The sequence below is a fragment of the Procambarus clarkii genome, chromosome 40 (genome assembly GCF_040958095.1).
Source record: "Procambarus clarkii isolate CNS0578487 chromosome 40, FALCON_Pclarkii_2.0, whole genome shotgun sequence".
Lineage (NCBI taxonomy): Eukaryota > Metazoa > Arthropoda > Malacostraca > Decapoda > Cambaridae > Procambarus > Procambarus clarkii.
The window spans coordinates 17,545,747-17,567,835 of NC_091189.1; the positions used below are offsets into that span (position 1 = coordinate 17,545,747).

The following is a 22,089-nucleotide window of genomic DNA, read 5'->3' on the forward strand; positions in this document are numbered from 1 at the left end:
CTGTAGAGAGAGAGAAAGAGAGAAAGAGATCCATTACCTAATGTCCCGTAACTCTGCCAGTCCTGCTGTCTGCCCAGATGGGATCACAGTGCACCCTTGGAAGAACGATAAACATTTGGTGTGGGACTACACATGTGTATCAACCATGGCTAACATGCATGTTGACTTCAGTGTTGCACATACAGGTGGTGCTGCCACCCACAAGGAATAAGTCAAGTCTCGTAGCTACAAATAGCTGGATTACCATTACAAATTTTGTCCTTATTCCTTCAGAGATACTTGGTGCCTACGATAAAAGTGCCACTAGTTTTATGAAGGATCTTGGTTCCAGGCTCATCCGAACAACAAGAGACCCTAGAGCTACCAGCTTCCTTTCCCAGCGTGGCGATACAGAGGGGAATGCACATTGCATTCTTGGTCCCTGCCCATTATCCGAGGAACTGGAGGAACTCTACAGCCTGTGACAACTAACTTTCTACCTTGTTAGAAACCACAATTAACTTTGTACTTTGTTAGAAACCACCATTATAACCCATGTTATGTAACATGTTTATTTGTGTAATGAAGTTATAAATTAAACAAAGGAATTACAAATATATAAGGGGGTGGTAGGAGCATACAATATATAAGGGTACCACCACCATGAAAACCAAAAACAAAGCCACTGGTATGCAGCGAATACCAGCACCAACATTACCATCAAAACCACCACCAGCATCATTATCACCAGAAATACCCGCCTCCCCTCCAGCAGCGCCACCACCTCCCTCATCACCACCACCAGCACCACCATCACCAGCAATGTCAACACAGCCTCACCATCTCCGTCACACGTCACCAACACACTACATACATGTTGTTGGTTGAGGGTCGACGACGATCGAGGGCTGGGATGTACCCGACTATATACATGTTCCTTAATGTTGACTCGTCATTACAATATAATGGTACAATGGTTGTCAAGTGTTGCAACAGCTCCTGCCAGCTGTTGCGGCCACAACGGTCTCGCGTCTAGACCGCTCTATAACTGTTTATGCTGCCTCGTCTTCGCTGGATACCAAGAATCTCAAGGGAAGGCGGGGAGGGGAGGCAGTAGATGGACACTACGGTAAGGTTGTTGATATAGTGCAACCCACAACTTTTGTTGTTTATTAATGAAAAATTGAGGCACGGATATACTGGTGTATATATTGATGTTCAACTTCTTTGGTCAGTTGCTATTGCACCAAAGAGAAGTGTATCGGTTTACTGGGCGTGTTTCCGCTGCATGTATTGAAGATTTTATTGATCTTCGACGTCATTGTCTGGATCATGAGTGGCGAGGATGACATCATCTATGACGTCACGCTCCACGCTGCTCAGCTGCCACTTTTGGTTTAAGCATCTCTTGTTGACATACGCAGCAATATAACCCTTAAAATATATATATATGATGTAGATATGTACATATCGTAATAGTTAAGACGATAAACACAATACGCCATAACGTATATGTGTAAAAAGAAATGATAATAAAGAAAGTTGTTGGTAGCTAGGAGTGCGATGTTGTTGTCTGGGTGTGGACCAATGAGCGGCAGTTGTGTGTGGAGTGTCGGACGGTGTGTACTGTGGCGCGGCTCCTGCTGCCTCTCTGTGATTGACAGTGATTTATAATATATCCCTCTACCAGTGCAGGATACACACACACGCCGGAAGTGAGGGTGAAGGGCTTGCAGGAGAGGATGAGGTAAGTGTGTGAGGTGCACGTTGTGAGGCGCGGATAAGCAGCTGCACCACCACCAACGTTTCCACTCCTCATACATCACTTATTTCAAAATATTTACACCTTGGCCAGGGCGCGCCTCCCTGCCATCACCTACTGCGGCCGTCTGCTGCTGCACCACCACGGCTTTGTCACCGGGTTGGCCGCCGACACACGCCAAGATAGGCCGCCGACACACGCCAGGATAGGCCGCCGACACACGCCAAGATAGGCCGCCGACACACGCCAGGATAGGCCGCCGACACACGCCAAGATAGGCCGCCGACACACGCCAAGATAGGCCGCCGACACACGCCAAGATAGGCCGCCGACACACGCCAGGATAGGCCGCCGACACACGCCAGGATAGGCCGCCGACACACGCCAGGATAGGCCGCCGACACACGCCAGGATAGGCCGCCGACACACGCCAGGATAGGCCGCCGACACACGCCAGGATAGGCCGCCGACACACGCCAGGATAGGCCGCCGACACACGCCAGGATAGGCCGCCGACACACGCCAGGATAGGCCGCCGACACACGCCAGGATAGGCCGCCGACACACGCCAGGATAGGCCGCCGACACACGCCAGGATAGGCCGCCGACACACGCCAGGATAGGCCGCCGACACACGCCAGGATAGGCCAGACTGAGGGGTGGGGGTGACCTGCCAGTGAGGTGGAGGTGTACCGTCGAGGGGAGGTGTACCGTCGAGGGGAGGTGTACCGGTGAGGGGAGGTGCCCGAGGAGTGAGGTGGAGGTGTACCGTTGAGGGGAGGTGCCCGAGGAGTGAGGTGGAGGTGTACCGGTGAGGGGAGGTGCCCGAGGAGTGAGGTGGAGGTGTACCGGTGAGGGGAGGTGCCCGAGGAGTGAGGTGGAGGTGTACCGGTGAGGGGAGGTGCCCGAGGAGTGAGGTGGAGGTGTACCGGTGAGGGGAGGTGCCCGAGGAGTGAGGTGGAGGTGTACCGGTGAGGGGAGGTGCCCGAGGAGTGAGGTGGAGGTGTACCGGTGAGGGGAGGTGCCCGAGGAGTGAGGTGGAGGTGTACCGGTGAGGGGAGGTGCCCGAGGAGTGAGGTGGAGGTGTACCGGTGAGGGGAGGTGCCCGAGGGGTGAGGTGGAGGTGTACCGGTGAGGGGAGGTGCCCGAGGAGTGAGGTGGAGGTGTACCGGTGAGGGGAGGTGCCCGAGGAGTGAGGTGGAGGTGTACCGGTGAGGGGAGGTGCCCGAGGTGGAGGTGTACCGGTGAGGGGAGGTGCCCGAGGAGTGAGGTGGAGGTGTACCGGTGAGGGGAGGTGCCCGAGGAGTGAGGTGGAGGTGTACCGGTGAGGGGAGGTGCCCGAGGAGTGAGGTGGAGGTGTACCGGTGAGGGGAGGTGCCCGAGGAGTGAGGTGGAGGTGTACCGGTGAGGGGAGGTGCCCGAGGAGTGAGGTGGAGGTGTACCGGTGAGGGGAGGTGCCCGAGGTGGAGGTGTACCGGTGAGGGGAGGTGCCCGAGGTGGAGGTGTACCGGTGAGGGGAGGTGCCCGAGGTGGAGGTGTACCGGTGAGGGGAGGTGCCCGAGGTGGAGGTGTACCGGTGAGGGGAGGTGCCCGAGGTGGAGGTGTACCGGTGAGGGGAGGTGCCCGAGGAGTGAGGTGGAGGTGTACCGGTGAGGGGAGGTGCCCGAGGAGTGAGGTGGAGGTGTACCGGTGAGGGGAGGTGCCCGAGGAGTGAGGTGGAGGTGTACCGGTGAGGGGAGGTGCCCGAGGAGTGAGGTGGAGGTGTACCGGTGAGGGGAGGTGCCCGAGGGGTGAGGTGGAGGTGTACCGGTGAGGGGAGGTGCCCGAGGAGTGAGGTGGAGGTGTACCGGTGAGGGGAGGTGCCCGAGGGGTGAGGTGGAGGTGTACCGGTGAGGGGAGGTGCCCGAGGAGTGAGGTGGAGGTGTACCGGTGAGGGGAGGTGTACCGGTGAGGGGAGGTGCCCGAGGAGTGAGGTGGAGGTGTACCGGTGAGGGGAGGTGTACCGGTGAGGGGAGGTGCCCGAGGAGTGAGGTGGAGATGTACCGTTGAGGGGGAGGTGCCCGAGGAGTGAGGTGGAGATGTACCGTTGAGGGGGAGGTGCCCGAGGAGTGAGGTGGAGATGTACCGTTGAGGGGGAGGTGCCCGAGGAGTGAGGTGGAGATGTACCGTTGAGGGGGAGGTGCCCGAGGAGTGAGGTGGAGATGTACCGTTGAGGGGGAGGTGCCCGAGGAGTGAGGTGGAGATGTACCGGTGAGGGGAGGTGCCCGAGGAGTGAGGTGGAGATGTACCGTTGAGGGGGAGGTGCCCGAGGAGTGAGGTGGAGGTGTACCGGTGAGGGGGAGGTGCCCGAGGAGTGAGGTGGAGGTGTACCGGTGAGGGGAGGTGCCCGAGGAGTGAGGTGGAGATGTACCGTTGAGGGGGAGGTGCCCGAGGAGTGAGGTGGAGATGTACCGTTGAGGGGGAGGTGCCCGAGGAGTGAGGTGGAGGTGTACCGGTGAGGGGGAGGTGCCCGAGGAGTGAGGTGGAGGTGTACCGGTGAGGGGAGGTGCCCGAGGAGTGAGGTGGAGATGTACCGTTGAGGGGGAGGTGCCCGAGGAGTGAGGTGGAGATGTACCGTTGAGGGGGAGGTGCCCGAGGAGTGAGGTGGAGATGTACCGTTGAGGGGGAGGTGCCCGAGGAGTGAGGTGGAGGTGTACCGGTGAGGGGGAGGTGCCCGAGGAGTGAGGTGGAGGTGTACCGGTGAGGGGAGGTGCCCGAGGAGTGAGGGGAGGTGTACCGTTGAGGGGGAGGTGCCCGAGGGATGATTGCCACGTGTATGAGAGGTCACGTGATCTTACATAAACCATTCACAACCTTGGAATGTACACATTATACCACAAGTATTTCCGCCCTTCAAGTATGTATGTAATATCAGTCTCTGTGGTGTTGTGGTTAAGACGCTCGCCTGGTGTTCCGCGAATGCTTTGTCCTGGGTTCGTATCCTGGCTGGGGAGGATTGACTAGGCGCAAATCCTTAACTGTAGCCTCTGTTTATCCAATAGTAAAATGGGTACTTGGTTGTTAAACGACTTAGCGGGCCGTATTCCAGGGAATATTAGGATTTAGGACTTGCCCGAAATGCTATGCGTGCTGGTGGCTGTACAAGAATGTCAGAACACTGTATGGGGGGGGGGGGGATAGAAATAGCCTAAGCTACTCTATCCCTTTGAGATGTATTTATTGCTTATCTCAATAAACATACTTGAACTTGAACACTGTGTGTGTGTGTGTGTGTTTACTAGTTGTGTTTTTACGGGGGTTGAGCTTTGCTCTTTCGGCCCGCCTCTCAACTGTCAATCAACTGTTTACTAACTTATTTTTTTTTTCCACACCACACACCCCAGGAAGCAGCCCGTGACAGCTGACTAACTCCCAGGTACCTATTTACTGCTAGGTAACAGGGGCACTTAGGGTGAAAGAAACTTTGCCCATTTGTTTCTGCCTCGTGCGGGAATCGAACCCGCGCCACAGAATTACGAGTCCTGCGCGCTATCCACCAGGCTACGAGGCCCCCATTCTCTCTCCTCCTCCCTCAATAAGCACTGAAACGTATGTATGTAATATCATATAGTATGGGTCTCATATACTTGTGTATTGTGTGCTCATATACACAGTATACTCTATACTGTGTGTGTGTGTGTGTGTGTGTGTTGTGTGTGTGTACTCACCTAGTTGTACTCACCTAGTTGTACTTGCGGGGGTTGAGCTCTGGCTCTTTGGTCCCGCCTCTCAACCGTCAATCAACAGGTGCACAGGTTCCTGAGCCTATTGGGCTCTCTCATATCTACACTTGAAACTGTGTATGGAGTCAGCCTCCACCACATTGCTTCCTAATGCATTCCATTTGTCAACCACTCTGACACTAAAAAAGTTCTTTCTAATATCTCTGTGGCTCATTTGGCACTCAGTTTCCACCTGTGTCCCCTAGTGAGTGTGCCCCTTGTGTTAAATAGCCTGTCTTTATCAACTCTGTCGATTCCCTTGAGAATCTTGAATGTGGTGATCATGTCCCCCCTAACTCTTCTATATTCCAACGAAGTGAGGTTCAATTCCCGTAGTCTCTCCTCGTAGCTCATACCTCTCAGCTCGGGTACTAGTCTGGTGGCAAACCTTTGAACCTTTTCCAGTTTAGTCTTATGCTTGACTAGATATGGACTCCATGAAAAAGAAAAGAGAAAGGAAAGCGAAGTATATGAGACCCATACATTTGTTTCAGTGCTTATTGAGGGAGGAGGAGAGAGAGCTAGAGCTAGAGAGATTGATAGATTATAGAGAGGTGGTGGTTAGGGGGTGGGAGACCCGAGCAACACCGGGTACCCTCAAGTATATACTAGGGGTATACTACTACTACTACTACACAGCCAGACAAATTGTACATGCATAAACATAGACGTTTATAGGCCTGGGTACACATCTTAATCGAAGAGCGTGATGACAGATCGGGTTAGGTGATGACTGCCTAAACTCCAACTATTAGTTGGCCACCAGGTCTGCCAGCTTCGCTCTCCATCAGTGGCACGCCTTCAAACACGTGTATGCTCAAAGTTGAATTCACTTGAATGTTGAATATTGGTGTGAGCTGTCGAATGAACACAGCCTCAAGTCTACAGAGCCGCCTCCGATCATTAGTACTCACCTAATTGTGCTTGCGGGGGTTGAGCTTTAGCTCTTTGGTCCCGCCTCTCAACTGTCAATCAACTGGTGTACAGATTCCTGAGCCTATTGGGCTCTATCATATCTACATTTGAAACTGTGTATGGAGTCAGCCTCCACCACATCACTTCCTAGTGCATTCCATTTATTAACTACTCTGACACTGAAAAAAATCTTTCTAACGTCTCTGTGGCTCATCTGGGTACTAAGTTTCCACCTGTGTCCCCATGTTCGTGTCCCACCCGTGCTGAAGAGTTTGTCTTTGTCCACCCTATCAATTCCCCTGAGAATTTTGTAGGTGGTTATCATGTCTCTCCTTACTCTTCTGTTTTCCAGGGACGTGAGGTTCAGTTCCTTTAGTCTTTCCTCGTAGTTCATTCCTCTCAGTTCCGGGACGAGCCTGGTGGCATATCGCTGGATGTGGTTGTGGATTAGTGTGTGTGTGTGTGTGTGTGTGTGTGTGTGTGTGTGTGTGTGTGTGTGTGTGTGTGTGAGAGAGAGAGAGAGAGAGAGAGAATTGTGGTGTTCTTCACTATGTTGTAATGATTCAAGATGGTGTTGTGGTGCTTAGAGTGATGTTGCTTGTTACTACCACCTTGCAAATTAAGTGTAAGACGTCTACTCAGAGTATTCGTGGAGCGTCCAACATAACATACATTTAAGAACACAGCCTAAAGAATTGCACTTGTATTGATCTACTATATTAGTACACTTAACTGTTTGTCAAAGGAGGCATAAATTTTATTTATAATGAGGGAAGCTGTACGAGGGTTGTAATAATAATAATGATATTAAACAATGACTTTATTAAATGACGAATCCTTGCATTTTCACTTCATGGTATAAAATTTCTGTAAATTATATCCCGTATCGTCTTTTCATACTTCTTATAGGCCTGAGTAAATGTATTTTTGTAATACCCTACAATGTCTACCCTTCGGCCGATTGTCATCAGAATATTCACCCTTACCATCCACACTCTGACCCGCATCAATTGGTTTACGATACATGTCTGTGATATGTTGACCACAATCACCATCCACAAGTACATCGAGGAATGGTATTCTGTCACTCACAATTTTCTCGACAGTGAACCTGAAGCCTGGAACTTCCTAAAGCTTGCCATGAAGCCTGAGACTTCCTAAAGCTTGCCATGAAGCCTGAGACTTCCTAAAGCTTGCCATGAAGCCTGAGACTTCCTAAAGCTTGCCATGAAGCCTGAGACTTCCTAAAGCTTGCCATGAAGCCTGAGACTTCCTAAAGCTTGCCATGAAGCCTGAGACTTCCTAAAGCTTGCCATGAAGCCTGAGACTTCCTAAAGCTTGCCATGAAGCCTGAGACTTCCTAAAGCTTGCCATGAAGCCTGAGACTTCCTAAAACTTGCCATGAAGCCTGAGACTTCCTAAAGCTTGCCATGAAGCCTGAGACTTCCTAAAGCTTGCCATGAAGCCTGAGACTTCCTAAAGCTTGCCATGAAGCCTGAGACTTCCTAAAGCTTGCCATGAATCCTGAGACTTCCTAAAGCTTGCCATGAAGCCTGAGACTTCCTAAAGCTTGCCATGAAGCCTGAGACTTCCTAAAGCTTGCCATGAAGCCTGAGACTTCCTAAAGCTTGCCATGAAGCCTGAGACTTCCTAAAGCTTGCCATGAAGCCTGAGACTTCCTAAAGCTTGCCATGAAGCCTGAGACTTCCCAAAGCTTGCCATGAAGCCTGAGACTTCCTAAAGCCTGCCATGAAGCCTGAGACTTCCTAAAGCCTGCCATGAAGCCTCTCCAATGTATTTTCAGCGTCAACACACACGAATATGTCGCCAACGTGTCTACAACATTGAGGGGGATTTTTAAACATTCTCGGTAATTGAATATACTTGAAAAATAAAAGTTATCTGCACATTGTCTAGATAGGTAACTTCTCCAGCTTTGAATGGGGGTATGCCATTCTATGGGGTATTTTATTTTAATGGAGTAGTTAATATGAAAGTATTCCACCGTTAATAGTAGTAGTGTGTTAACGAGTACCATTATTGCCTTAGCAGCACATGTGTGAAAGTCCTTGTTATCCAGCCTGTCATCTGTGTTGTTGTATCGAGGTCACATTTGTTGAAAGTTTCCGCCAGATAAGCCAATATTTAATTGATGTTTTGTCTTGCCTGTCATATGTGGCTCTCTGCCTGTCATATGTGCCTCTCTGCCTGTCATATGTGCCTCTCTGCCTGTCATATGTGGCTCTCTGCCTGTCACATGTGGCTCTCTGCCTGTCACATGTGGCTCTCTGCCTGTCATATGTGGCTCTCTGCCTGTCATATGTGGCTCTCTGCCTGTCATATGTGGCTCTCTGCCTGTCACATGTGGCTCTCTGCCTGTCACATGTGCCTCTCTGCCTGTCACATGTGCCTCTCTGCCTGTCACATGTGCCTCTCTGCCTGTCACATGTGCCTCTCTGCCTGTCACATGTGCGCCTTTGCCTGTCACATGTGCCTCTCTGCCTGTCACAGTGGGCATGAGGGTGGTGAAGCACCTGGGCGAGGCAGGAGCGCCGTGCTCACGCCACAGGGTGCCAGGGTTGTCACGTCTACACGTCTGACCACCACAGGGTGCCAGGGTTGTCACGTCTACACGTCTGACCACCACAGGGTGCCAGGGTTGTCACGTCTACACGTCTGACCACCACGCTCTACAAGATTGTCTTCACCATTTTGCATCAGTGTTGCAGCGCCTTTATTGACCGACGAAATCACCGTCTTTTGTTGTATTTGAAATGTCGCCGATATCTAGGTTCCGTCTGTACAAAATTCAAATCGCTTTGTCGGGGACAGGAAGCCTGTGTATATATACTTTAGGGTTGTATGGATGTCCTCCCCCCCCCCCCCCCCTCCCGTCCCCAGGTCGAACTATTGACCCTCCTCAGGATGCAACCCCGCAACAGTGGCCTAACTCTCTGGTACGTATTTACTGTTAGGTGAACAGAGGCATTAGGTGGAAAGAAACGTGTCCATCATTTCTGTGCCGGCCGGGAATCGAACCCGGAATCCCTGATTGTGAGTCGAGAAAGAAGCAATTCTATATGAATATAGGTTATGACAAGTCGAGGCTGGCCTCAGGCCGGGCTCGGTGAGTAGAACAACTCTTGAGACCCTCCTCAGGTAAGAGCCAGGTATAAACTTCCAGGATTGTACGCTTGGGACGTCTTACATATAACTACAAAGACAGCGGGTTTAGAAGTGGCAATCTTCAGTGTGTGTGTATCGTCACAGGAAATAAACTTGTACTGTGGCCCTTGTATTTCATTGTGTTATGAGTAGTTAATATTAGCGTGCTCCCTGGAGAGTAAGGTGTCCAGTGTACCGCTGTTGTGAAGTGTGCTTGGTGGGTCGGTGGACTTGATGCCATGTTCAGGGCGCGTCACTCTTGTCTTCAGGAATGTCCCCGAGGAGTTGAACGTATCTCTAAAGCAGCTTCTCTCTCTGCCTGTGTTTATCCAACGCTCTCATCAATCATACTCTTACTATCTTAACCTTTGTGTGTGTGTGTGTGTGTGTGTGTGTGTGTGTGTGTGTGTGTGTGTGTGTGTGTGTGTGTGTGTGTGTGTGTGTGTGTGTGTGTGTGTGTGTATACTCACCTATTTGTACTCGCCTATTTGAGCTTGCGGGGGTTGAGCTTTGGCTCTTTGGTCCCGCCTCTCAACTGTCAATCAACTGGTGTAGATTCCTGAGCCTACTGGGCTCAATCATATCTACATTTAAAACTGTGTATGGAGTCAGCCTCCACCACATCACTGCCTAGAGCATTCTATCCGTTAACTACTCTGACACTGAAAAAGTTCCTTCTAACGTCTCTGTGGCTCATGTGGGTACTCAGTTTCCACCTGTGTCCCCTTGTTCGCGTCCCCTTGTTCGCTTGTGTGTGTGTGTGTGTGTGTGTGTGTGTGTGTGTGTGTGTGTGTGTGTGTGTGTGTGTGTGTGTGTGTGTGTGTGTGTGTACTCACCTAATTGTACTCACCTAATTGTGCTTGCGGGGGTTGAGCTCTGGCTCTTTGGTCCCGCCTCTCAACCGTCAATCAACTGGTGTACAGATTCCTGAGCCTATTGGGCTCTATCATATCTACATTTGAAACTGTGAATGGAGTCAGCCTCCACCACATCACTTCCTAATGCATTCCATTTGCTAACTACTCTGACACTGAAAAAGTTCTTTCTAACGTCTCTGTGGCTCATTTGGGTACTCAGCTTCCACCTGTGTCCCCTTGTTCGCGTCCCACCAGTGTGTGTGTGTGTGTGTGTGTGTGTGTGCGCGCGCGCGCGCGCGTTCTCGCACAACTTCTCCGTCAGACTCGCTATCAGACACTTCACGTTACCAATAACAACAACATATTTCAGGTCACCCCCGCCTATCAGTAACGAAGGCGCTATCGGTGCCTGCCTGTGTAACCTGCCCCCCAGTCTCGCTCTTATCACGCCGCTAATTACGCATCCACAACAATCTGGAAGATCTTGTTATTGTGGTGGGAGACAATACAGATTAGAGACAACATAGACTTATTGTGTGTATACTTGAGTGTATATAATGAGTGTGTAGGCTATTAGCGTGGTGGGTCTAGTGCTCAGGCTGTTCTCAACCTCTTGTAGCCTGCTGCCTACACTCAACTCGAGCCTGTGGTCTCTGTCTTTTTTCTCTTAAACTAAGACTAAGGTTCATAAGGGATGTCAAGTGACGTACCTAGTGAAATTGCAAGCAAAAGCTGTTATCCAACCTCAGCTCATCTGAAGTCTGCTCCTACAAACTCATTTATTTCATGACATGGTTCCATTTGTGATTGTACTTAGAAACTATCGTATCACCTGGTGAAATTGCAAGCAAGAGCTGTAATCCTACCCCAGCTAAGTTGAAACCTACTCCTAGAGGCCCATTTATTTCATGAGCCTGTTATATGCATCAGTAGGAATAGCTTTTATTAATCATATAAGGAACAGAGTGAGGCCTGTAGCCAACTGTGTGCCAGAGCCTTCATGTGGTCAGTTGACCTGATATCCCATGTATCAACCTGTTGGGCGAACAAGTTCCAGATGCGAGTCTGCCTAGGAGGGAATGATCGCTAATGGAGTGATGTTCTTGAGAAAGGAAAGTAACGAGTTCAGTACCTCAAGGATAGGTGCTGGGACCAATTCTATTTCTAATATACGTTAATGACATGTTTACAGGAGTAGAATTCTGCATGTCGATGTTCGCGGATGACGCAAAGTTGACGAGAAGAGTTGTGACAGACGAGGATTGTAGGATCCTCCAAGAGGACTTGAACAGATTGCAGAGATGGTCAGAGAAATGGCACTAGGGGACACAGGAGGAAACTGAGTGCCCAAATGAGCCACAGAGATGTTAGAAAGAACTTTGTACATGTACAACTAGGTGAGTACATGGATGCGCGCGCACCCAGAAAAGAAGCGTAAGATAAGAGGAGCGCGTGAAGGCTGTGTGTACTTGTTTAAAATGGCAGCCGCCCTCGCTCCCTGTAACCTGCTTCCCCACCACAGTTATAAGTGGGGGTAAACGCCAAGACACTGCCTAAGGCCTGTGATTCTCTTTTCTAATATTTACTGCATATAGTTTATGAAATAATTGATAATGTAAGCATTGACTGGTGAAGTGCTAGGCTTTGCGTGATTTGGATATAATGTCATTGTGTGTGTGTGTGTGTGTGTGTGTGTGTGTGTGTGTGTGTGTGTACTAGATAATGTAGGCTGTCTCAACGTTTACATTCCGCCGGAACGCAGCTCAAAACGTGTAAATAAGGAGGCCAGCGCGTACGATAGTTGGTAACTCCTCGTGCAGCGCTGCCAGCCGCCTTTTCCTAAATATTACCGGAAATAGTAAGAAGACAATAGTGTACGTTCACCTCTTAGAACAAGCAGGCTGGCAGTGAACGTATTTGGCGCTGAACTCCTCCATCTGTTCTCCGACATGCGCCGTAATGATGAAGTTGGTGTTGAAATTGAAATAAGTTTATTGAGGTAAAATACACACAAAGGGATGAGGTAGCTCAAGCTATTCTCACCCCGTTCAGTACAACTTGTTAATACATACATATACACACATCACAAACAATAAACATATTACCAAACATTCTGAGAGATAAACATCTACATTTCCTCCCAAGTTGGTGTTAAGAACACTACTGGTCTCGATAACATGATGGCCGTTGTAGAGAATGTTAAGAACAAGTCTACAGCAAACATTGTACAAGACAGACTTCAGACAGTAACATTACATTATACAGGTTCAAAATAATGGTTTTGAATGGCAACAGAGTGGAATACTGTTGTGGAAACAATACTACATTTCACACTATACATTAAGCTAAATGGTTCTTGCCAGGAGTTCTCAATTATGCATTCCTCACAGTAATAGTTCAAAATATAAGTAAACACTAAGATATTGAACTTTGTCACAGTGTAAGCTCAATAACACATTAACCTAATTTATATAACTTGATGTATATAATTGTCCATATTAATTATAAGACATATGATAGCCAAGGATAAGATTGCAAGCGGCTGATGTCTAGAGGCAACACTCGCCAACAGACTGGCTTATCGACCACAGTAATGTCACCGCAGGAACCACTGTCACCTGCATGCCGTTCCAACCAGGCCAGCATATGTTCACCCCGTACCCCAGGGGTCAGATTCACGAAAGCACTTACGAACCTGTACATCTTTTCACAATCTTTGGCGGCTTTGTTTCCAATTATTAAACAGTTAATGAGCTCCGAAGCACCAGGAGGCTGTTTATAACAATAACAACAGTTGATTGGCAAGTTTTCATGCTTGTAAACTGTTTAATAAATGTAAACAAAGCCGTCAAAGATTGAGGAAAGATTTACACGTTCGTAAGTGCTGGCATAAGTGTTTTCGTGAATCTGGTCCCAGACCGTTTCCTCTGCCAGGTTAGGTGAGGCTAGCCCAATGGTATGGCTTCCAACATTGAGCAGTCGTTCTCTCTTATAATATACTAGCGGGTACCCGGCATTGTAGGGTAGAGCAGGTAGCAAGGTGACCAGTCACCCATTGGCATTTGTTGAGAGACTTTAAGGTCTGTGATAGCATAATAAACATTGAGAGATGCCGTTCCACCTTGTATACTCTCACTTCAGGCACCACAATTTGCCCAAATGATCTTAAAATACTAATACACATTGCCATACAATGTGACTTTATGCATAGTTAAATCTAGATAAGTTTAGGCGTGTTATCTAGAACTTACACTAAAATTACTAGGGAGAGGGATTATAGTGAGGTGAAGAGCATTTGGGTCGTTATATCCTCAAAGGACCATCTCTCAGTTGTTCTTATGCTGTCAGAGACCCTAAAGTCAAAACAAATGCCAGTCAACAGAAAACTAGACTGTTTTCTAAAAAAAAAACGTGCCGGACTAACCGGGCTGTGGTGGGTATGTGGGCCTGCGGGCCGCTCCAAGCAACAGCCTGGTGGACCAAACTCTCACAAGTCAAGCCTGGCCTCGAGCCGGGCTTGGGGAGTAGAACAACTCCCAGAACCCCATCAACCAGGTATCAAGCGGGTAATGGGTGACTTTGGTCACCATGATTGGTGATCATATTACGTGTTGATCACTCTTACAGTGAAGCACTGGCTTATGTCCACCTGGCTCATTTCTGTTTTGTGTTGCCCACTTGTGTTGTGAAGGCGTCTTACGGGACACAGTCTGCCTCCAGCCGGTTTTGTTGTAGGTTCAGCTACTCGGAAGACAAAGTTCCAAGTAGCACGGGCTATGGTGAGCCCGTAATGGACTTACCTGGCACAGGAGCGGGGCTGTAACAGGGCCACCATCCACCTTGGCTTTGTATATCAATATTTTGTACCTTATGACCATCTGGACTGGACCTTTTTCCTCCAATGTTTGTCAAAGTTCTCTGAACTTGATCTCGTAGCTCAGGTCTCATTAATGTTGTGGCAGTTATCTAAACCGTCTAAGTTTCCAGTGTGTGCTTCACAAGGTGCGAGTTTGATGCCTGTGCTGCATACTCCACGACTACTAACTTGGGCTGAGTAGATTATAATGCTCTGAAGGATTCTTTAGGTACCACAAGGCGAGTCTTAGGCCTAAGTCTTGGTACTCTGCAGACGTCACGCTGTCTTGGCGTACTGGTGAGACTGAGGGTGATGTCCAGTACTAGAGCTGTCTTCCCCAGGCCTGTGGCACGTGTCTGAAGGTGTCGCGGGTGGTCCGTCTCCACGCCCACACCTGCTGGTCGCGCGGGTCCGTCTCCACGCCCACACCTGGTGGTCGCGCGGGTCCGTCTCCACGCCCACACCTGCTGGTCGCGCGGGTCCGTCTCCACACCCACACCTGGTGGTGGCGCGGGTCCGTCTCCACGCCCACACCTGCTGGTCGCGCGGGTCCGTCTCCATGCCCACACCTGCTGGTCGCGCGGGTCCGTCTCCGCACCCACACCTGGTGGTGGCGCGGGTCCGTCTGCACGCCCACACCTGGTGGTCGCGCGGGTCCGTCTCCACGCCCACACCTGCTGGTCGCGCGGGTCTGTCTCCACGTCTACACCTCGCGTGGTGTGGAATACGGCATCAAGGGACAGGTCACGACAAGGGTAAACTTCCATATCTATGACGATACGTAATTTGTTTAGTTATTTATAGATAATATAGGAGGTGACTGTCCTGTGTTGTGGCGGCCGGTGTGGACCTGCTCACTTGTGGGTGAACACTTGCTTCAGTCAACAGCTGTTTGTTCCCCAGGTGTGTCCCTTGTGTGGGGCCTTAACCTGAGTGCCACAGGGGGGTTGTGGGGCATTAACCTGAGTGCCACAGGGTGGTTGTGGGGGCATTAACCTGAGTGCCACAGGGGGGTTGTGGGGCATTAACCTGAGTGTCACAGGGTGGTTGTGGGGGCATTAACCTGAGTGCCACAGGGGGGTTGTGGGGGCATTAACCTGAGTGTCACAGGGTGGTTGTGGGGGCATTAACCTGAGTGCCACAGGGTGGTTGTGGTGGCATTAACCTGAGTGCCACAGGGTGGTTGTGGGGGCCTTAACCTGAGTGCCACAGGGTGGTTGTGGGGGCATTAACCTGAGTGCCACAGGGTGGTTGTGGGGGCATTAACCTGAGTGCCACAGGGTGGTTGTGGGGGCCTTAACCTGAGTGCCACAGGGGGGTTGTGGGGCCTTAATCTGAGTGCCACAGGGTGGTTGTGGGACATTAACCTGAGTGCCACAGGGTGGTTGTGGGGTCTTAACCTGAGTGCCACAGGGTGGTTGTGGGACATTAACCTGAGTGCCACAGGGTGGTTGTGGGGTCTTAACCTGAGTGCCACAGGGTGGTTGTGGGACATTAACCTGAGTGCCACAGGGTGGTTGTGGGGTCTTAACCTGAGTGCCACAGGGTGGTTGTGGGGTCTTAACCTGAGTGCCACAGGGTGGTTGTGGGGTCTTAACCTGAGTGCCACAGAGTGGTTGTGGGGTCTTAACCTGAGTGCCACAGAGTGGTTGTGGGACATTAACCTGAGTGCCACAGGGTGGTTGTGGGGCCTTAACCTGAGTGCCACAGAGTGGTTGTGGGGCATTAACCTGAGTGCCACAGAGTGGTTGTGGGGCATTAACCTGAGTGCCACAGGGGGGTCAAATAGAGCGTTGATGAATATATTAGTCAACACTACAACTAGCTCATTAATGATGTACAATTCTTCGCCAAACCAATATTGGGGTTCAGAAGTTAATTTAGTTGTGTGAGTATTGAAACCTCTCCACCACCGCTCATAGTCTAGTTTAGTACAGTTTAAATTTATGTACTAAACTATTACATAATGTACTAGTTTAGTACATCTATTATCACCCCCACCATACCCATCCAAAATCCCAAAATTCATTTGGCTAAATTACAGTCTTGATAAGATAGTTACAGAATGTGATTATTATATGAACAATGGTGTCGGGGGCGTCTTTGTTAAACCCTTCATACCCTTCGTCTGGAAGGGTATGAAAGGGTATTCGGGGCATGGGAGAGCCTGGACATCTAATCCCCCTCATAATACAACTTGTCTTATTTACATTATTTACAAATAAACAATTTTGTAAACCATTATTAAGACCAACAAATAAAACAATAACATTTGACAAATTCCGGATAACAAGTAAAAATGTAATACATTAATTCCGAATTTCTCGTGTAATTGGTCACCTTTTACGTACAAAAGGTTATGATATTTTAATCTGCTACGACCCGTCCTCATAATAAATTTAAATTAAAATAACGACACTTCTCGATCGTGTGCGCGCTATGGCCAAAAATGGACGTAATTTGAAATGAAATCGGCTCACAAAAGTGACATACTGTCCCGTTTTCTGTTTGAGTCCTCCAGGTTACTAGGTTAGGTTAGGAGAGGAAACTTTCAGTTAACGGTTTTTATGACGTTTTTAAATCTTAGGAGAATTTCCTGTCTTCCTAACCGACCAGAGGATCCTTAACTTGCTGTTCAAGGAGAAAAAAACCTAAATTTATTAATAATTATTTTTTATTTTCAAATCGCGTCCATTTTCGGCCATACGGACAGGTTGTTTGTGCAACACAGTAAAGTAGTTCTCTGGTCCCTCTGGCGCGGTGCTGAGAGAGCCCCACCAGCACGCGCTCAAGTGCAACCTGACAGCGCTCCAGCGTGAGATAGCAGACACCATTATCTCTTCCCTCGTCACTTGTCGAGATATTTATAAAAGGTGCCCCGTGTTGAACCCCCCACAGTGGTCACAGCTGGGAGCAGGACCCCCACAGTGGTCACAGCTGGGAGCAGGACCCCCACAGTGGTCACAGCTGGCAGCAGGACCCCCACAGTGGTCACAGCTGGGAGCAGGACCCCCACAGTGGTCACAGCTGGGAGCAGGACCCCCACAGTGGTCACAGCTGGGAGCAGGACCCCCACAGTGGTCACAGCTGGCAGCAGGACCCCCACAGTGGTCACAGCTGGGAGCAGGACCCCCACAGTGGTCACAGCTGGGAGCAGGACCCCCACAGTGGTCACAGCTGGGAGCAGGACCCCCACAGTGGTCACAGCTGGGAGCAGGACCCCCACAGTGGTCACAGCTGGGAGCAGGACCCCCACAGTGGTCACAGCTGGGAGCAGGACCCCCACAGTGGTCACAGCTGGGAGCAGGACCCCCACAGTGGTCACAGCGTGGAACAGGACCCCCACAGTGGTCACAACACAGCACTTCTCCACCACAGTAGTAGTAAGGGAATAAACTGGCGGATCAGTCTCCATTGACAGCTTCAATTGCACATATGACAGAGCCCAAAGGTCTGATGAATCTCTCGTTAAGTCACTTGAAGGTTAAAATAGTGAGAGAGGCGTTAAGGACCATCGGAGGTCGGTCATTGTTGTTGTGTGTATGAAGGTGGACAAAGTTGATTAATACACCTGGCTGATAAGATTCGGGGAGGGGGGGTTATCGTGAAGGAAGAAGGGGGTAAATATTGGTCAGTTATCTCTTTCCCTCTATCTCCCTCCCTCCCTCCCCGCGCCTTCTCACTCTCTCTCTCCTCGTTCTCTTGCCCTCATTTTATTTTCATGAAGGTGATGGTATTTCTGAGAGTGGGGATATTGGGTGGTGAGGGCGCTCACTACTGGTATGTGTTGGGGATACAAGGATGGTGCCTTGCTCACACCCTCACCCCCACACAGTACACGCTCTCACCCCCACACAGTACACGCCCTCACCCCCACACAGTACACGCCCTCACCCCCACACAGTTCACGCCCTCACCCCCACACAGTACACGCCCTCACCCCCACACAGTACACGCCCTCACCCCCACACAGTACACGCCCTCACCCCCACACAGTACACACCCTCACCCCCACACAGTACACACCCTCACCCCCACACAGTACACACCCTCACCCCCACACAGTACACACCCTCACCCCCACACAGTACACACCCTCACCCCCCACACAGTACACACCCTCACCCCCCACACAGTACACGCCCTCACCCCCACACAGTTCACGCCCTCGCCCCCACACAGTACACACCCTCACCCCCACACAGTACACGCCCTCACCCCCACACAGTACACGCCCTCACCCCCACACAGTTCACGCCCTCACCCCCACACAGTACACGCCCTCACCCCCACACAGTACACGCCCTCACCCCCACACAGTACACGCCCTCACCCCCACACAGTACACGCCCTCACCCCCACACAGTACACGCCCTCACCCCCACACAGTACACGCCCTCACCCCCACACAGTACACGCCCTCACCCCCACACAGTACACACCCTCACCCCCACACAGTACACACCCTCACCCCCACACAGTACACGCCCTCACCCCCACACAGTACACACCTGCACCCCCCACACAGTACACACCCTCACCCCCACACAGTACACGCCCTCACCCCCACACAGTTCACGCCCTCACCCCCACACAGTACACGCCCTCACCCCCACACAGTACACGCCCTCACCCCCACACAGTTCACGCCCTCACCCCCACACAGTACACGCCCTCACCCCCACACAGTACACACCCTCACCCCCACACAGTTCACGCCCTCACCCCCACACAGTACACACCCTCACCCCCACACAGTACACACCCTCACCCCCACACAGTACACACCCTCACCCCCACACAGTACACGCCCTCACCCCCACACAGTTCACGCCCTCACCCCCACACAGTACACGCCCTCACCCCCACACAGTACACACCCTCACCCCCACACAGTACACGCCCTCACCCCCACACAGTACACACCCTCACCCCCACACAGTACACACCTGCACCCCCACACAGTACACACCTGCACCCCCACACAGTACACACCCTCACCCCCACACAGTACACACCTGCACCCCCCCACACAGTACACACCCTCACCACAGTTGCCAGCGCCTCCACTTTTGACTGTTGCCGCCGGAGGTGGCTAGTTTATTGTGCACCCCATACCCATCCTGTGAGCGGTAGCGCTAAAAGCATTACAGAGGGCACAAAAGGTCGTTATCAGAGCTCAACTTAGATTATTACATAAACAATTTCATCTATCCTTCACACTTTATAATTACATGTCAGCTAGTTACAGAGAATGTTCTATTTCACGGGCTATATATTAACAGTAAGTCATTATACATACGTGGTAGTTCTTATCGCTAATACACAATTGTTTGAGCAGTGGAGATATTACACAGTCGTAGGAAAGCTGCTGTTTATTATTAATCTTCACAATACACTACTTGTTTCTTAATCTCACGTGCCGTTTATCTACTGGAAGCGAAATTTGGATACAGTGGAAGGATTTCAGGTATTTTATCCTTGGTAATAAGATAGGTTGCCATATCATTCAGCGTGTGCTTGAATTTATCTCTAATTGGCTTAATTTTGCTACATTCCAAGATATAGTGTTCGAGTGTGTGTCCCTGTCTTTGGCCACACACTTTACACTTTACTTCATCTAGATCCCTATAAAAGTCGAACTGCCAGAGATACTTGTAGCTAAGTCTTATTCGAGCTGTGACAACGTCTATTAGTCTACTGACCTTGTTACTTGCCCCATACACATGTTTTACTTCACACATTTCATTGTAATAAACAATGGACCTGCTAGTTCCAGTTTGCACTGTTCTACTTTGTTCAGACTCATCCAGGAGTTCTCGTCTAATGACACTTTTAAAGGACCTATTTGATAACTTATTCCGTTCAATACTGTCTTTATTTACTGCAACCTTAGCAAGGGCGTCAACTTTATCATGTTCCCGCAGGTCAATGTGAGAAGGAATCCACAACATTTTTGTATTTACCCTCTTGCTAAGTATTCTTACATATATCTATGTCTGGCTTCTGAGACAAGCACGTCATTATTTCATTTGCGAACTGTTTATTGCTAGTAGTGAGGAAAGGGAGTCGGAAATAATTAAGCTGTCTACTTCAGTGTTGTCAGTAATTTCAAGTGTTACCAGTATTGCTACCAATTCAGCTTGCATTGTGATGCCCAGTTACTGACTTATATTCCTTTGAATTATGCTGCCATCGGGCTGAAGAGCAATAACAGCACTTCCTGCCCTCCCTGTAGCTGTATGGAGTGATCCGTCATTGTATATGGTCTGTGCGATGTTGTTTTTAGTTTGTATATTGTGAATGTGTTCTATGGTGCTTAATTAAATTAATTTAGCAGCAAGCTGAGCATGAGGATTGTTTGTGATTAGTTTCATGGTGGGGTATGCAGGCGACAGGATGTCAAAAGGTATTATCTGCCAGGGTGGAAGGAAGTGCTGTACTCTTTCATGTTTACATACACCGTGTAGTCCCATCATTTTGATATGAGTGACTGTTCTTTGAATCCCTTTAGACTCGCTAGTTCCATCACGTATGTGTTCTAACAGTTCAACTGACACAATGTTGCTTTTGTTATCATGCAGAAGGTTGAGTCCCATCATAAGTTTATGTGTCGTCATGTCCTGTCTTACCTCTTGACCTCTACGATTTGCTTGGCTTTGTCTCATGTTGTTTTTCCGCTCCTTACTACGTCTTAAATCATGTGTCATAAGCCATACCCTATGTGTAGCAGTCTTATATCGTAAGTCAAGCGCAGGTTTGAATCACATAACATATATGTCATATGCATGTTTTAACTTAGTTTAATTACTTTATTATGAATCTATAGGCATTAGTGGTGGAAAGGTTAGTCACATGATGGGTCGAGGTTCTTGACCCCAATGATCGTTAAGGTAATAATAGGAACTAGAGGCAGGTAGCAGGTGGAGCAGACGAGTGTAGGAGTACAAAGATACTCTTACTGGAATAATAGGGTGAGCGAGTGTGTTATTGGGATGAGAGTATGCTGGTGCACAACCAGTGACTGCGTCAACTGAGGCGTGGGAGTCTGAGTGAACCCCTAGTCGTGCCTCCAGCCTCCCTGCTGGCTCCCTTCACCAGCTGACCGAAATTGAAATTGAAATAAGTTTATTGAGGTAAAATACACACAAAGGGATGAGGTAGCTCAAGCTATTCTCACCCCGTTCAGTACATCGTGTTAATACATACATATACACACATCACAAACAATAAACATATTACCAAACATTCTGAGAGATAAACATCTACATTTCCTCCTCCTGCAGCCCGAGGATCTATCACGTCATACTTTTGTATTCGTCTCGCTTGAACTACAGTATCCGCTATAGTGCTGCTGCCAAGCTCTCATGTTCATAGTTTGTCACTCCTCCACCACGGATATACACACTACTCACAATGCAAAAAACTAAACGATGCTTTAGACAAACTGATTTTTCTTTATGAAGTGGCTACTAGAGTTGAAATCAAGAAAGTGTAAAGTAATGAAACTGGTTCCTGGAGGCCCGACATAGGCTACAGATTGAATAAGACACATGGTGGGTGATATTATTTTGATGCATATACTCACGTCAGCCGAGTTATCAATTTGTTACGCAAGGTCGGCCAACATAAACATGATATTTATAAATGTTAGGAATCGTTGACAACCTTGTATGCTACATGTCAGACCAACCCTGGAGCCTGCAGCTCTTATTAACTGACACACAAAAGGAAGCTGCAGAAAGTGCAGAGGTTAGTCTATACCACTAGTACCGGAGGTGAGACACGAGTTTC

At 49.6% G+C, this 22,089-nt stretch overlaps 2 protein-coding genes across 7 annotated transcripts in view; one reads left to right on the forward strand and one right to left on the reverse strand.

Annotated features, from left to right (window-relative positions):
• Positions 1–1,281: 1,281 nt before the first annotated feature.
• On the reverse strand, positions 1,282–14,387 carry LOC138372810 (uncharacterized protein DKFZp434B061-like). Its single transcript, XM_069338471.1, has 3 exons — positions 14,240–14,387; positions 1,860–4,573; positions 1,282–1,368 (listed from the first exon to the last, which is right to left on the reverse strand). Exons 1-3 carry the CDS (start codon positions 14,385–14,387, stop codon positions 1,282–1,284), a joined length of 2,949 nt encoding a protein of 982 aa, XP_069194572.1.
• The window catches only part of LOC123757946 (ras-specific guanine nucleotide-releasing factor RalGPS1), a 144,029-nt gene continuing 123,504 nt past the window's right edge, over positions 1,565–22,089 (forward strand). For 4 of the 6 annotated variants that reach the window (XM_069338757.1, XM_069338760.1, XM_069338761.1 and 1 more), the window contains exon 1: positions 1,566–1,726. The gene's annotated coding sequence lies outside the window, so the exon portion shown is untranslated. Of the gene's footprint in view, positions 1,727–11,631; positions 11,837–22,089 lie in introns of all 6 variants that reach the window. The other 2 variants (XM_069338758.1, XM_045741927.2) reach the window with 2 other exon arrangements.